The sequence below is a fragment of the Pogona vitticeps genome, chromosome 1 (assembly GCF_051106095.1).
Source record: "Pogona vitticeps strain Pit_001003342236 chromosome 1, PviZW2.1, whole genome shotgun sequence".
NCBI lineage: Eukaryota > Metazoa > Chordata > Lepidosauria > Squamata > Agamidae > Pogona > Pogona vitticeps.
The window spans coordinates 138538754-138555592 of NC_135783.1; the positions used below are offsets into that span (position 1 = coordinate 138538754).

A 16839-nucleotide genomic window follows, 5' to 3' on the forward strand; every position below is an offset into this window, starting at 1 on the left:
CTCAGCATTTGTCACGTTTATAGTTGGGGCATACATTTATATATGTATTTATTTAGATGTTTACCTACCTATCTAGTAGCATGCCAATAATGTGGGCGCTTTACAGAGACAAAAACACTAGAATCTGAACCAACAACTATTATCAAAAGAAAATAACCCAAAATACTCCCCAGCTGTGACAGCTATCAGAAACAGATTAAAATATACAACACACATGAGGGGAAGGTATCCAGAAAAGCTTCTCTGCACAAGTGTGTTTTGAGTACAGTGGAGCCTTGCAAGATGATTTTAATTCATTCTGCAGAAATCGCTGTCTTGCAAAAACATCCATCTTGCGAAATACAATTCCCCATTGGAATGCATTGAAATCTATTTAATGCATTCCAATGGGGGGGAATTACTATCTTGTGAAAATTGTCCATAGATAACATCATCTTGCAAAACAGTTTCCCATACAAATGCATTGAAATCTCCCCTCACCTGCACTGCCTTTGGAAATGCAATGGGTCTCAGATAGCTTTCCCCCCCCCCTTTCTCCCTCCAGCAGCAAAGAAAGAAGGTAAAAGGAGTCAAAGCAGCTACCTGGCTCTTGATAAGAGTGACTCCTTTTACCCTGATCCTTTACTGCTAGGGAGAAAAAGAGGGAGAATGCAATATAAGACATCACCAGGGCTTGCTGCCTTTACAATAGGCCCTGATGAGGAAAAAAAAGAGATAAAAAGGATGCTAGAAAGACAAGGGAAATCACAAACACAATCCTCCATTAACACAAATTATACAATTGAATTCCCTAGATTTGGGGAAATCACAGGGATCAGCACACCTAAAGTGCAATGGATGAGCTTTACCCTGGAAAAAATAGTTTTATGATCATGGCATTTCCCCTGCAAGGTATGAGTTGGAGTGGCCCTTGCATCTCCTACCCCATTCTGTCCCCTGACCCCCCAAGGCATGGTGACCCTGACTGCACCTCCTGCTCAGTATAAGGCTGCACAGCCCCAGTCATGCCAGAGGCCATGAGAGCTCCTCAGTGTTTTGGGGTACCCTGTGGGACCCCTATCGGGGGCTAAGTGTTCCTCCCACAATCCTTTAGTGCACAGATATTAGCATATGCTAATACCTTATGCTAATACCTGTGCATTAGAGGATTGTGGGAGGAACACCTAGCCCCTGATGGAGGTCCCACGAGGCACCCCAAAACACCGAGGAGCTCTCGTGGCCTGTGGCAGGACTGGGGCTGTGCAGCCCTGTACTGAGCAGGAGGTATATTCAGGGTCACCATGCCTTGGGGGGGATAGGGGACAGAAGGGGGCAGGAGTTGCAAGGGCCACTCCAACTCATACCTTGCAGAGAAAATACCATGGTCATGAAAATGGTTTTTCCAGGATAAATCTCATCCATTGCACTTTAGGTGTGCTGCTCCCTATGATTTTCCCAGGTGTGAGGAACTCAACTGCATAATTTATGTTAATAGGGGATTGCATTTGTGAACTCCCTGGTGTTTTTAGAATCTCTTTATCCTTTGGTTTCTGGCTATTTTCACCATCTTATATCATTTAAACTTGTAGCTATAGTTCCATTGGTGATGCTTTGCAAGATGGTTTTTCTCCCTATTGGAACACATTAGTTACATAAGTCCTATTTTTTTATCCCCAAAAAGTAGGTCTTATGTAATTAATGTATTCCAGTGGGGGGGGAATTATCTTGCGAAGCACTGGTCTTAAAAAAAACTGTCTTGCAAAGCATAGACCAAAACATCATCTTATGAAAATCCTCCATAGAAAACTTTGTCTTGCAAAGTGCCGCAGCAATTACAAAAACCCATGGTCTTGCGGATTAATAGTCCCATAGTCCCACAAGGCAATCGTCTTGCAAGGCACCACTGTAACATTCTCAATGCTAGGAGGGAGCAGGCCTGGCGCATATGGCTAGCACTGGTATTCTGTGCCCCCACCAGTGGGAATAGGGAATGGTAAAGGAAATTACAGTAATTCGCAGAGTGACTTCTCTTTCTTCCCTTCCTTGCTTTCATGCATCAGAGTTCTTCACAGTGTATACCAACTGAACAAAGGGTTGAGGGCTTTAAAGAGCCCTTTTAACTCAATTTGACAGAAATGGGTACAAGGCAGCCTTTGTGATTAGCAGAGTCATGCGCCTGGCAGTGTCCCCTAGCATGGATCTATCAAGTGAGGCATGTCCTCACTGCGCACATTTATTTAGAAATAAGTGCATTAAAGAATAGAGGAGGTTGGTTATTTTTGCTATCATGACATTGTAGCCTCTGACACACAGAAGGCGCTCCTGAGTTACAGAGAAGATTGTTAGCACAACTTGGCAACCCTTCATACTTGCATCTAAATTTTAGGCGGTAGGGGTACAGTGACTAACATAATTTTGTGATGCTTCTGCTTCTTGTGCAGGATGGCCTCCTTAGCCAAGGTTATTCAGATTTCATTCATAGAATTCATTCTCAGATTCCTCAAATAACGTCTGATGGAAAGAGGCTGCAGGTATGACATTGGCTTAATATAGATCAAACTTATCACTTGAACTAGAGGCACTGTAACTAACAGATATTGATGATTTATGCCTTCCCTTTCTGGTGAACTTCAAAAATTGTATGCAACACTTTGCTAGGCTTTATGAAATGTAAAAGTGTGCTATTAATTTCTGACAGCTTAGGTGGTGTGTTTCTGGGGGCGGGGGTTTAAAAAAAGAGATGGTTTCCGAAAGCTAAATAGATCCAGATACCTTCCCAAATTGTAGTTGTCCACAGGCATCCACTGTTTGGCAGTCACCCTCGGTATATCTATCCCTCATGGAAGTAGAAGCAATGTGAATGGAACGGCGACACATCTAGAAAAACAAATAGTACCTCAGTAATGAGCAGCAGCAGTCTGCCACCAAGATCTACAGTACATGATTTTCCTTATGCAAGCATTGAATAGGCAGTTGGATGGTAGTTACGATTTTCTGTCTCCACACTCACACTCCTTCAGTCTTCATGCATGTGTAGAGATGGGCACAACCCACCAAAGTGGCAGTTCATGCTGATTCGTCCTTCGGCCAAACAGGTGTTCATCACTTCTAAGTCCTGACGTCTCTGGCAGGCGCTCACTCAGAGGCAGCACCCTGGCTTCTCTGCCCTGCCTCCTCTGGGTGCTGTCTCTGAGTGGCCGCCCGCCAGAGGAGGCGAGGCTGGAAAGCGCTGAACACCTGTTCCAACTGAAGGATGAACTGGCATGAACCACTGGTTTGAGGGTTTGTGCCCATCTTATGAAGTTGTAAACATGTAATGTTAAATAATGAGTTTTTTCCCCCAACTACATAATGTATCTATATTCAGTAGAATAAAAGCAACCAATGTCCCAGCATTGTGGTTTGGTTTTATTGCAGACAAACAGAGCAGAGGGGGCAAGGGTGGGGCTGAAGGGGCAGATCTTTGCCCCTTCTAAAACAATTCAGTTTCAAACAGGCGGTGAATGGGATTACCTTACTCATCCCCCTTCCCTCCATGAGATGGTGAGTACCTGGCCCAGAGGAACTAGCAGGGACAAGAGATCTGACTGGGAAAACAGAGAGAGTTGAATCCAGCAAAGATGTAGTTGCTCCCACCTCAACACACTTTTTGAAATTCCCTCTCCCAGGGAGAGATTTTTGGTCCCAAAACTTTCTATTCGCACCTTCACCCTATCTTAGTCTCACGTTGCCAGTCATACCAGCTGTTGGAGTCTGCTCTGCAAAGGATCTAAATTAGCTCCTGGTCTTCACCACGTTTCTTCAGTGTAGAAACGTGGCTTCACTTTTCCATTCAGTGATGCTAGTTCAGCAACTGGAAATGGCTGAATAACTGCTCTCCGAACAAGGTGTAACCAAAACACCTCTGGGCTAAAAGAGACTTCCCCTCATGTATGCGTTCTTTAACTACAGAGGGGATTCTCTGGGGCAGTTTATGGAAATGGCAGTATTATTCAGGCTCGTACTTCTGTGCATTCTTAGGTGATTGTGTGTTCCGCAACTCTGCATTCATTTGATGTGAAGAAATTATCCGAAAAGATTATGCACTTCCCCACTTGGGTAGATTTGAAAGGAGAAGATTCCGTTCCAGACACGGTCCATCATGTTGTTGTTCCTGTAAATCCCAAAACTGACAAACTTTGGGAAAGGCTTGGGAAAAATCACATCAAAGTAAGTAGTACATATTATAAAAACATTTTTAAATACTTAAGAACTGAATTTATTGGCTGAAATCCTGTTGCCTAACAAAACAAGTTGCTGCAGAGCAGGCCCACTGAATTAGAGGTGGTTCGGCGAATCAACTCCTTCATAAGTTCAGTGAGCCTACTCTGCTCGTGACTTACTATGCTATTTATTTCAGCTATTATAGCATGAACCATTAACTTTTATGTACTGTAACTGTTTTCACTGGACATGCAAAAGTGGTTATCTGGACTCTTAAAGTACAAGGAAAGGTCCAAGGCAGGCAGGTGCTGATATTTAAGCTGTGGTGCAGTGTTTTGAAGGAAGGAAGAAAATGAGGGGCACTTCAGAAATCCTAATTGGGAATGCAGAGAACATTTTATGCAGTTTTCCGTTTGAAATAACGTTTGGAAACTGGAAATCTTACAACGTAGTGTATTGTTTCCCGTTTCTCCTGATTTACTTCATTCTTTTGTTTCTCTTACTGTGTGCATGAATTTGATCGCTATTGATAATGCTCACCATTGAACTTTGCAGACTGATGAGGTGCATGCAAAAGACAATACAAGGCCTGGTGCTAATTCTCCAGGTAAGTAATATTTTAGTTAATATAATGTAAATAATACAATAGGCCAAACATTTTTGTTCAAAGCATAGCATAGGAGAGGGTTATGCAAAGCAGCAAAATCTTTTTAATCGGCTTCCAAAGAGACTAAAATATTATTGGAGCTACTTTTTTTTTCATTGATAATTAAAGCAAAAAAGTCCTTTTTTTCCTACACCGTAAAAACTTACCCAAGCAGAAAGTTTTCTAATGTTCTTTAGCTAGCATTTTTTCATAGTTCTGGAAGCTGAAAGCTAAACAATTAAACTCATGTGGGTATTATTCTGGAAGAATAATAATTGTACATAAAAGTACATGTTATGACCTGTCAAAAGAAACTGTTGTTCTTTTTTGATGTATCCGCTTTAATGCACTCTGTAAGAATTATGCGTCTTGTTCTTTAGAGATGTGGTCGGAAGCTATTAAGATCTTAAAAGGAGAATACGCTGTTCGTGCAATCAAGGAACACAAAATGGATCAAGCAATAATCTTCTGCAGGACCAAGATAGATTGTGATAACATGGAGCAATACTTCATGCAACAAGGCGGAGGTAGCAATTTCATGCCTGTTAGGCGCCGCTCTATTCATTTGCCAAGCAATACCAGTTTGCTCTTCTTTTTTTCCCATTTTGATTGATGAGTCTCAGGCGGTTGTTTTTCACCTTGGATCTTTTCCCATTTGGGATTTCCTGCTGCTTCAGCAGTGTACAGATTATTCTTTTTTTCAAAGTGCTCAAGTTGATATTTGCAATACAATCTCTGCCCTGCCAGAAAGGAGGGAGATGTGGAGCTCCCTCTCAGCAATATTCTACATTCAGAAAATCATTTTTCCCGTACTGAAATTGACCTGCCCAGAAGCTATTTATAATCTCATTGTGTCAATATTATTTCCCCCCCGTCACCCCCCCCATAAACCTCTGTGGCAGTAAAGGGGATACTGGGAATTTAGAGCCCCGCCCCCCCAGCACCTTTTTCTTCATTGCAAATCATCAGTGTTGTCACATTACCATTAACATTTCCTGGCTGTTCATAATGAGAATCCTAGACTTGAGAACTTGGTAGCCGTGTGCTGAGCTCTTAATGTACTTCCACTTCTGTTCTTAAGGTCCAGATAGGAAAGGACATCAGTTCTCATGCGTGTGTCTTCATGGTGACAGAAAGCCTCATGAGAGAAAACAGAATTTGGAGCGCTTTAAGGTAATATCAGGACAGTGAACCATACTAGATGAGCCAAAGAAGATTCTATTTATTTAACAGGAGAGTGTTGAGTATTCTGTTGGTTGGGCTGATAGGCCATGTTGTGTTGTCAGCAGAGGAAAAGAAAAGATAATTTAGTGATATTCCATTCCCTCTAAACTGGAACAGTAGTTGATTTTGGTCTTTTTATTGTAACTTACCTGGCATTTCCTCCAGTCTTTCAAATATAGCATCCAAATTGAAGAGTTTCCAGTGTGAAATTCCTTTCAGTTTCATAAGGAGAAAAGCAAATTATTCAGCTAGTATTTGTATGTGTTGCCCAAGATTCAATGCCTTTATTTTCTTGCCTCTCTCATTTTCTAGACCACTGGTTCTTAACCTTGGGTTACTCAGGAGTTTTGGACTGCAACTCCCAGAAGCCTTCACCACCAACTGTGCTGGCTGGGGTTTCTGGGAGTTCCAGTTCAAAAACATCTGAATAACAAAGGTTAAGAACCACTGTTCTAGACAAGGGGTCACCCAAATTTTATTCACTGTCTGTGGTGGGGAGGTTTTTCAAAAAGGCAAAAGTAACCAGGAGCAGTGATTCTCTGGAGGCTTCTTGTTTTGGCCCCAGGATAGCATTTTTACGAAACGTGGACTCCCACCCACTTCCCATTTTTCTTTTTTAGACAGGTGTGACTGGTGGTGGGAGTAGGGGTGGAAAATTGGCCTGCCAATTCTCCAAAGTTGTTCACCCCAGTGTAGAGTTAGAAAGTGCCAGCCCAACAAAGTCTGTAGACTGGATCCAGCAGAGGCTTCACACAAGACTCTAATGGCAGGAATCATGCTCTCATGAAATACGCATCACTCACTAGGACTGCACAAAAAACCATGCCTCTAGATTTTGGCCACAAACTGCTGTGCAGTCTGATGGCCGTCTTCTGAATGCAAATGATGGATGATGTTTTGCATTTCCAATTGAATGGCTGTGTAGAAATGAAATTAAAATGCACGTATATTTAATGCATTCCTCTGTTTAGAAAGGTGACGTGAGATTCTTGATCTGCACTGATGTAGCTGCTAGAGGAATTGATATCAGCGGTGTTCCTTATGGTAAGATCTGTTGCTCGTAGAAAACTCTTTTAAGACTAAAAGCCTTTGAAACTGCATCTTTAAAATCTATATTTTCTTTATAGAAAAAAAAGGATAGGACTAAGCCCATCCCTGTAGGTTTCTGTGGCAGAGCTAAGCACATGCTAAGTCTTTCCCATTAGAACATAACTTGGCAGGAAGGCAATACTGTGGAAGAGCATAGAGTTTCAATGGATAAAGTACCAGTTCCATTCTCAGGGGCTTTAAGTGTGGCTGGGGAAAATCCCGCCCCGCATACACACATTCTTATGGTATTTTTGCTATGGCCACAAGCTCCCCCACCTGCACCCTTTCCATGGTGGAAATGCCGCAGTGTCCTGGAAACCCGTTGCACTGCTGCCTGGGGGAGTCCCAGAAGGCTAGCTGGTGGGGCATCAGCGCTAAAACCAGTAGGATAAGTGGTGGCAAAGTGCAAGGGATAAAACAAGAACATAATAATTGGTGGGATCCAGTCCAGTGCCCTAATATTACAGCTACCGAAAACAGCTCTTCCCATATCCACTAAAACAGTTTTATATAACCTAACGTTTCCTGCAAAAGAAGTCATACTTTCTGTAGCACTTATTTTTTTCAACAATGCCGTGTTTTATTTCTTTTTTGCCATTTATAAACAGTTATCAATGTCACACTTCCGGATGAAAAACAGAACTATGTTCATCGGATTGGCAGAGTGGGAAGAGCTGAACGGTATATATGGGTTTTGTTGTTGTTGTTGTTGTTGTTTTTGCTGTATGTGTTAAGATTGCTCCAAATTGGCTATTCAGTGTCACTTAGGGAGAACCTAGCCATATAGGATGGTAAGCTTTCTTCTTTGTCCTGGTGGATAGAGAGTCTATTTGCTTTGAACATCTCAGTTGGCTTGAAATATTTATATCTCACCTTTCCCCTCAAAGGGGGACCCACGGCAGTTTACACTATTAAAACTAACAATTTGAAAAACTAAGAACAAGATATTATTGCAATATTAATTAAACAGATATCAAATTAAAAGCCGGTGGATAAAAACAGTATAGAACTCCTTCCATTTTCATACTATCACATGTGACGCACTTACAGGCATTGCTACATTTAAAGTATTAACTGTAAGACATGTGTGTGTTTCAGCATGGGTCTGGCTATTTCCCTTGTGGCAACAGAGAAAGAAAAGGTAAGTTGTGCTTCCGTGGAAGATGAATAAAAACTTGTTTATGTGATAATTGACTTTAGGAAATTACCTTGTGTGGGGATGTTTTCATTTATGAATATATGTGTATCGTTTTTGAGATCCAGTGGTACTCCTAGTGGCATGTACAATAATATGAAAGGTCCATAAGGTATTTAAAGTGTTGGGGGAGGAGGGTGTATGTACTAAAGTTGTTGTCAAGGCACTTAAGAAACTATACAGAGCAATATTGCCAGAGAGTAATGATTTTATTACATTTTTTAAAAATGTTAATACTTTGACATTTGTTGGGTGTTTCTCCTAATACGTTGCTAAAATTTCTTACCTAGGTTTGGTATCATTCGTGTCCCAGTCGTGGAAAAGGATGTTATAACACTAGGCTGAAGGATGAAGGGGGTTGCACCATTTGGTACAATGAGATGCAGGTAATTTTTTTTCTTTTTGAACTACTGCTGGTAAGTCCTCTTACCTTTTTGGTAGCTGTGTTTCATTCAAAAACAAGGCCCGAAGAGTTCAAAGCAGGTGTTAAATTTTTCAGTCACCCTCTTTTACAGTTCACAAGGGGAGGATGTCTTCTTCATGGTGAAAGTTCTTCTGAAATGACTTCCTTTTTTGTCATGAGTAGGAAGACACTGCCAGTCATTGCAGGGTTAGCCTTGGTTGAAGGAAATGCCACTTGGTTTTGGTCTTGCCTGCTCCACAGCTCTTCAAAGCTGCTCTTCAGCCGCTTTGTCCTCCCCAGCCTCTTACTGTATCGGTGTACCCGTCTTATTCATCAACTCTTCCTCCCCACCCCACCCTACCCCAAGCACTACACTACAATCACGCTGGCCCCTGGTTCCCCATAGAGCCTCTCATTCGCAATGTGAAAGAGGTGAAAGGACGCACAGACTTCAGCAGTGTCAGGATCTATAAATAGCACATTTGTAGTGCAGTGCCAGGCACTGTTACATCAAATTCACTAGTCCAGGCCAGTGACCCCACCCCCTGCTTGAGGGAAGGAGTTCTTGTATTCAACTGGTAAATCTTTTCTTCCTTAAGTTAAGCTACAAGGAGGGTGCATCTAATATGCCCATCTTTAGGGTGAGATAAGACATGAATCTATGCATGGAATTTTCTTTCCAATTTTCTTTCTTCAAAGAGTACGGTTTCAACCGCAACTTTTGCTTTAGAAAACTAAACAGTCTCTCCCCGCTTCACTTTTGGGGGAATATCTTACATAAACAATATTTCAAGCAGTTCTGCTGCCCAAGGCCCTCATAAATAGGCAGAAGCTATTTATGTGGGCTGTGGTGGCCAATGAACATTTTTTAAGATGTCAGAAATAGGAAGTCCGCATTACTTAGTATGTACAAAAGTTGAAAGAGATGTCACATTGAAGCATACATATTGGTGTATAATGTCTGTACAGAAGTGCTCCACAGCTGTGAAAGTCCTGCTGCTGGAAGGTGTTGATTTTATTATAGAACTATCTGCCTGCCATAGTGTAAAGACTCAGGGGACCCTCAACACTACAGAAGATGGCCATCCTGCCATTAAGCATTTAATTTGTTGTTACATGCTACCAAGCTGCTTCCAACTTATGCTAAATGTATGAATTGATGACTTCCGGAAGCTCCTAGCATTACTTGCCCTTTTTAAATTAAGGGCCAGTTCTTATGAATTGAGTCAGTCTATCTCGTATTAAGTCTTCCTCTTTTCCCGCTACCCTCAACTTTTTCTAATACAGTGGTGCCCCGCATGATGACGATAATCCGTTCCAGCAAAATCGCTGTAAAGTGAAATCGTCATCATGCAAAAGTAAAAAACCCATTGGAATGCATTAAAAACCGGTTAATGTGTTCCAGTGGGGGAAATGCCTGCTCGTTTTGCAAAGATCCTCCATAGGGGAAGCCATTTTTGATCGCTGTCTTCCAGAAATAGGTCCGGAAAACAGCGGGGAGCCATTTTGAAAAACTGACAATCAGCAGTTTCTAATTGTCGTGCAGTGAAAAAATGGTTCCTGAAGCAGGGAACTAGTCTTCATTAAGCAAAAAACCCATAGAAACATTGTTTTGCAATCACTATAGAGATCGCAAAAAACTCATCGTTAAGCGATTTCGTTGTGAAGCGGGATCATCATCAAGCGGGGCACCACTGTATTGTATATGTTGCTTAGACTGGACTGTTTTTAGTGCTACACATCTGACATGTATTAAAATGCAGACTTAATTTTTTTTCAGTTAATATTAACTGTTTCACTGCCCACAATGTTAAAGCAACTGATAGTCTTTGAAATTGTAGCAAATTGCAAGACACATGATCTGCTTCCCCTCAGTTTTAGTTGAGCTGTTTCCTGGTTGGTTGGGTTGGTTGGATTTGAGGGGTGTGTGTGTGAGAGAGAGGTCTAGAAGCCTTTGGCATTGCATACAGTGGTTATGTGGTAGATGATACAAGATTTTTTGTTTGTACAGTGCCTCTTGCAATTTTTATTTGGAGCAGAAAGACTAGGGTGATGCAGTCACAGTTTTAAGTCCCAGTTGATTTCATCTTAATTTACATTCTTGAGAGGATCGTGCTTGGCATCAATTAAATAGCATGCTTACATTTCTTTGTGGGATTATGTAGATCTAAGGAGTGTTAGAACCACATACTACCTTAGATTTGGTCATGCATTTACCTCCAAGGTGCACTGACTGTCATGGAGAACCAACAACCATCTTATAGCAACATTTCTTGTCATGTGTTTTCTCTTAGCTGCTAGGTGAGATAGAAGAGCATCTGAATTGTACCATTTCCCAAGTTGAGCCAGACGTCAAGGTCCCAGTGGATGATTTCGACGGCAAAGTCACCTACGGGCAGAAAAGGACTGCTGGTGGTGAGTGGGGGAAACACTGAAGAACAGTCTAGCTGCATTTTGAATCAGGCTTTCTGATTGACTGGACCCAGTTCAAGAAATGCTCCAAATGTACTTCGGTTGTGAAGAATCGCTTGCCTGGAATTGTAGTGTTCCCATCATTTTCTAATTATGATACATTACAGACATTTGCTATTTCAAAAGCATTAAAATTTAAAGTATTTTAAGATCGGGGTGCAGAATTTGTTCAGCCTAAGTGTCAGCTGGAGGCCACAGAGTATTATAGATGCGACTTGGTGTGTAGGGATGTAAAGGTTAAATATCTCCTCTCTGCCTCCTGAGATCTACATGTCCTGTAGAGGGATGGTTAAAGCTTCACTCATTTTCCAGAGGTGGTTGCTTCTACTGTCTGTACAGCACTAGTCTGGAAGGCCAAGGGGCAGATTTTTAAAAGTGACGACAATTATGGGTGCCACACAAGGACAGGGGATGCAGGTAGCCACAGGCTGTGCCCCTTTGCTGAAGATAGTCAGTACTCTGGGAGATTGTCGCCTGGCCATAAGGACAAGCATCATTCTAATCTAATTCTGATTCTTTTGGCAGGTGGGTCTTATAAAGGCCATGTGGATATTTTGGCCCCTACAGTACAAGAATTGGCTGCCCTTGAAAAGGAGGCTCAGACATCTTTCTTGCATCTTGGCTATCTTCCTAATCAGCTGTTTAGAACATTTTGATTTGTTTCTCAGGTGAGAATGTGATGTTACATTTCTTCCTAAAATGCTAAAATTCCTGTTGTAACTTGGAACAGTATGACTGTAGTACACCAATCCTGCATGTTGAGCAGTTTTTGAAAAGTGTAAACTTCAGCAAATTAGTTATTAGTACTGGTTGAATAAAATCGTACTGCTAAAAATAGTACTTGAGTGCTGTTTTTTTTTTCCAGCTACCTGGACAGATGGACAGCATCTGATAGATATGCAGTATTACTGTTGGTCTGTAGCACACACAGCTCTTTGGCAGTTCAAGAACTAAGCCTATGAGAGAATGAATGGCTTATGTTCAGTATCTGTTTCGGGAAGAAATGGATTTTCGACCAGATTCTCCCAGACCAGCATCTAGATCTGTCTAACAGGTCCACTCAGTCCACCATCTGGAATAAAGAAATTTATTGAAAATCAGGCAAAGTTATAAAGCAACATCATTCATGTGTTGTTATGTGCTGTCAAATTGCACCTTAATAGGGTGGTCTTCAAGGTATATGAGATATTTAACATGGTTTTTAACCCCTTGTGCCCCCAGGGAGTTTCCATGGCTGAGCAGAGATTTGAACCTAGGTCTCCTGAGTCCTTGTGTGACAGTCTACCCACTATAGCACACTGGTTCTCAAGCAAGATCATAGATATGTAAGAACAAAATGCATCAGATATTCCGTGGGGAATTGATAATGCTGCAGTCTAGAATGTGTTCTGGTTAGTTCCCTCATGTTAACCTGTCCAAGATCTAACCAGAAGTCATAATGAGATCTTCCAAGTGATTATGTAAACCTTTCCTCGGGAATAGAGATGGGGGTATTCATATATGAATATCCCTGCAAAGGTGGCATTAACGAGTATGGGGCCAGATGGTCCACTCACCGATCTGCCGCGGACACAGATGGCGCAATTCTATCAATGGCTCCACAGTGTGCAATCCGCTCACCACTCTTCGACCTTGTAGCGATGCTTGTCCTCTTGCCTCCTGCCAGGAGTGGTGAGCGGATCGCACACTGCGGAGCCATTCGTAGAACTGCACCATCCGCGGCAGATCGGTGAGTGGACCATCCGGCCCCATGGAGCTGGACCCTCGTTAACTCCACCTGTGCAGGGATAGTCGTATACGAATACCCCCATCTCTACTCGGGAGCCAATGGTGTTGCAGGCTTTTACCGTATTACTAAGAAATAAATAGCTACAGCGCTGGTTTGAATGTGATGGAATGGAAGACTAGAAGGAGGGTTCAGCCTTAGACTCATTTTTTTCTGCCATTGAGGCAAAACCCAACCCTCACTGAACCCAACTGTACCCACAAATAATAGCATTTAAAATTCATAGTTCAGCTGCCTAATGTTGTGAGGAAGATGGGCACCACTGAAGGGCCAGGCGCTTGCCTTAACATTCGGTGCATACAGTATGAAAGAAGTATGTCATGAAATTCTGAAGGAAGGAAAGCTCTTTCAAGGGGGTTTCTCTTCTGCAGTCATGCAGAAAGCTTGGACCCTGAAGTGCCTTTCCTTGCCTCATGCGCTTCGGAAAAGGTGCTGATCTGCAAAGAAAAGCCAAGAAAGGACATAATGCCGTCTAAAGCAATATAGTACTGTCGTGAAACTTCTTATTTATACAAATGTAGAATGTAAGTCATTGGTGACTGATATTAGCAGCAATTGTGGGTCAGAAGCATAGCAAAGAGAGAAGGAAAGGGCATACAGAGCCAAGACTATGAAGTGCAAGGCTCAGAATGCATGCCACCTCACATTTGTTTGGTGGGATAATTAGGTATAGTGGGATTTCAAAATCCCAAATATTCTGCTTTATGAATTAAAACCAATATCCAAGACTACCTAATTACAACCTCCATTTCCTGGACTCCTGCAATCTGTCTGTTGCCTCTTGATGGCACTAATGTTTCATTTTTCCTAAGGGCAAGAACACTGGTTCAGACAGTTTACTCACACTTAGTAACAGTTCTAGGTTACATGGTTTTCTTCATGTATAATAAAATTATAGCTCTAAGCTATTTTTTTAATTAAAGAGATGCTTATGTGCATGGAGCAAAAATTTGCAGTGTTAACAATAAAATTCTGGTTTAATATGTGACTTGTTGAATCCTGTTGTAGCTGGCTGTAATTTAATCAAGTAAACTATGTTATCTGCCTACTACAACCTCTAAGCAGTTGATTTGGGAGACCTGTGGCTTATTTGAGGTATGTTTTCTTTGTCTTTTTTATGTAGCCAAATTTGCATACATAGCTGAATTTGCTAATGGCTGCATTAAATGCCAAGGTTCCATTTGTTATTGTAGAATTAGATTAGATTGAAATAAGTTAGGTTGGACAACCTGGGCCATCAAGATGATGAACTCCCATCAGCCTGAGTGGGCCAAGTCACTTACTCCTTAAATAAGTAATACTTGAGTAAATAGATATAAAATCAATAATCATTGTGAGTAGTTCACCAAAAGTTATGGTTGTCAAACAAGAAATGGATTGTCTATTTTGGGATACCCACTAATAAAGAATCACAATCAAGAAGTTATGTTTAAAAGAGAAATGAGGTGACCATAAATAAGGTATTTTTTCAGAATAGATCATAAATATAATTTATGTTTCTATTTGTAATTTCTTTTTTAAAAAATCTCAAAAGTCAAATGAGGAACTTGCTCAGTAGATCTGTAAGCCACAGCATGTAAATCGTTGGGAACACAAGCAACAGAAGATGAGGGGGTGGAATTGGCCCGTTTGAAACAATTTAGAGCATCCTGGAAGAGAGTCTGGCTTTTGGTCCCCTAAAATGCAGATTTCTGTTAAGGAGCACCCCACATGGTTACAGGTCCTCCTTGTTCTATGGGCAAAAATGAACAAATGGATCCTAAATCAAATAAAGCCTCTGCACTCTAGAGCAGTGCTTCCCAACTTTAGATCCCCAGATGTTCTCGGACTACAACTCCCAGAAATCCTGTCCAGCACAGCGAGTGGTGATGCCTCCTGGGAGTTTTAGTCCAAGAACATCTGGGGAGCCAGGGCTGGGAATCGCTGCTTTAGAGGCACAAATGATGAAGTGATGTGTCCTACTTTGGGCACATCAAGAGAAGACTTGTTGGAAAAGCCGGAAGGTGGGAGGAAAAGTGGAAGACCAGCTATGAGATGGAATGACTCCATAAAGGGAGCCACAGCTTTTAAGTTTACAAGAGCTGAGCAGGGATGATCGAGAGATGACATTTTGCAGGTTACTTATTCTCAGGGTCAGCATTCATTGGAGACGCCTTGATGGCATATATATTTTAAAAAAACAACAACTCAAGGCTAAACTCCTGGTGGAGACCTCATTCGCCTCTCTCATCCTGGCCACCCATAAGAGTGAGGCCTGGGAGGACCGAGTGGAACAAACAGAAGTTCTTTGGGGGAAGATGCTTTGACGGTAACAAGGCCCCAAACCATTAAGGGCTTTGTACATTAGTATCAAAACCTTGAATCTGGCTCAGAAAAGGAACAGGAAGGCAACGCAGGCGAGCCGGCGGGGGGGGCGGGATGGTTCTCATAAAAAAGAGAAGACTGATGGCACTTCAATGGGGAAGGAAACTGAATCTAACCTGGATGCTACACCTATAAAGATGACTGAACCCTGCAAACAAAAATTTCACAAGGCTCTATCTTCCTGTATGTGCTTCTCTCTTTTTTTGGTTGCAAAATCAGTATTATGGATATGCATGCAATGTTTGTGTTTTCCTGGAGGATTTATGTTCCTTTCTTACCCACACTGTAGATTTTTCCAATATTAAAAAATCATTCTGGTAAAAACAGGCTTTTCAGTATTCTTGATAGGCTGTATTTATAGTGCAAGATGAGAATAATATGTATGATACAGAAGAAGAATAAATACGATAAAGAAATCTAGAGGGCTTTCTCTGAAGTCTGACCGGGAAGGTATAGGACAGAAGCATTAAAAACCTATGAAGCTGAGTCTCAGTGGACGGGTGGCTCAGAACTCAGTCAAATACTTAGACAACGACCGGTGGATTTCTCTTTTGGAATGGAAAACAAAGGCTGCCTTTATGGACGGGGAAAAGGATACAGCTGGTGTTTGCCAGTCCCTGTCCCAATGTGAGGAAGGGGTGTGCTTTAAGTGTCCTCCAACAGTACGAGTGCAGTGGTCTTTTCCCTGCTTTCAAGTATGGTTTGTTTTGCAAGAATGAAACAAAAAAAGAAATTCTGCTCCTGGCGATGCTGCGCCTTGCTGCTCATGTTCTCATGTTCTTGGAATCTTCCCTGCAAATAGAGGTGTCTGCCGAACTTCAAAGGCGCAACTTCAGCTCAGCCCGTCTCCTCGTGCGGATTACACTCTGTCGAGGTCCCGCCGATCTCTGCTCGCATGCCTCAGAGTCAGTTGTCAAGAGAAGTTACTGTTCATACCTGTACTTGTTAAAAGAACAGTACCAGGAGTGACGCGGTGTTGACAACCGGAAGCTCACATTACAGTCTGCAGAGAAAGAATGTACGAACCTCTGTAAGGAAAGCTCTTCGTTTCCCTCCCACTCCCTTTTCCTTTTTTTTTCTCCGTGAAGAAGTGGATGAGATGTTCTGGTGGCATTGGGGGGAGGGGGGGAATTAAACCCATGTTTTGGAATGCACGATTAGCCCCTTTCGTGGGGGTCTGTTTGCCAGAAATGTCAACACTTCCTCCCCCCTCCAGAAGAGCCATGAAACTTTTCAAAGTAATGATTAGTAATACATGTAATGATTAGGAGCGTTGACAGCCTTTCCTTGCCGTCTTTTCAAGACGATTCCATCAAGACGTAGGAAAGCGCTCTTACTGAGAGAGCGCCAAGGAATAAGGTCAGACCTGCCTTACACAGCCACTCGATTCCTCCCTCTGCTTGATGGCTGGTAAGCCTACGCTCAAACTACACGTTCTGCCGGGTCCCGGGGTTCTTTCCCCTCTCTTGTCTTTGTTT

The 16839-nt window shown here is 42.1% G+C and overlaps 1 protein-coding gene and 2 non-coding genes across 3 annotated transcripts in view; 2 read left to right on the forward strand and 1 right to left on the reverse strand.

Moving 5' to 3' along the window:
* The window catches only part of DDX1 (DEAD-box helicase 1), a 31924-nt gene extending 19876 nt beyond the window's left edge, over window positions 1-12048 (forward strand). Inside the window, exons 16-26 of the mRNA XM_020784280.3 lie at window positions 2421-2510; window positions 4000-4188; window positions 4738-4789; window positions 5209-5355; window positions 5910-6001; window positions 7024-7096; window positions 7750-7822; window positions 8240-8282; window positions 8627-8722; window positions 11034-11154; window positions 11737-12048. Of these exons, the coding sequence (XP_020639939.3) occupies window positions 2421-2510; window positions 4000-4188; window positions 4738-4789; window positions 5209-5355; window positions 5910-6001; window positions 7024-7096; window positions 7750-7822; window positions 8240-8282; window positions 8627-8722; window positions 11034-11154; window positions 11737-11867 (1107 nt within the window). The 3' untranslated portion in view covers window positions 11868-12048. The remainder of the gene's footprint in view (window positions 1-2420; window positions 2511-3999; window positions 4189-4737; window positions 4790-5208; window positions 5356-5909; window positions 6002-7023; window positions 7097-7749; window positions 7823-8239; window positions 8283-8626; window positions 8723-11033; window positions 11155-11736) is intronic.
* On the reverse strand, window positions 736-899 carry LOC140703453 (U1 spliceosomal RNA). Its single transcript, XR_012082844.2, has one exon. It is a non-coding gene; the product is annotated as a U1 spliceosomal RNA (small nuclear RNA).
* Window positions 1336-1499, forward strand: LOC140703385 (U1 spliceosomal RNA). Its single transcript, XR_012082803.2, has one exon. It is a non-coding gene; the product is annotated as a U1 spliceosomal RNA (small nuclear RNA).
* Window positions 12049-16839: the final 4791 nt, after the last annotated feature.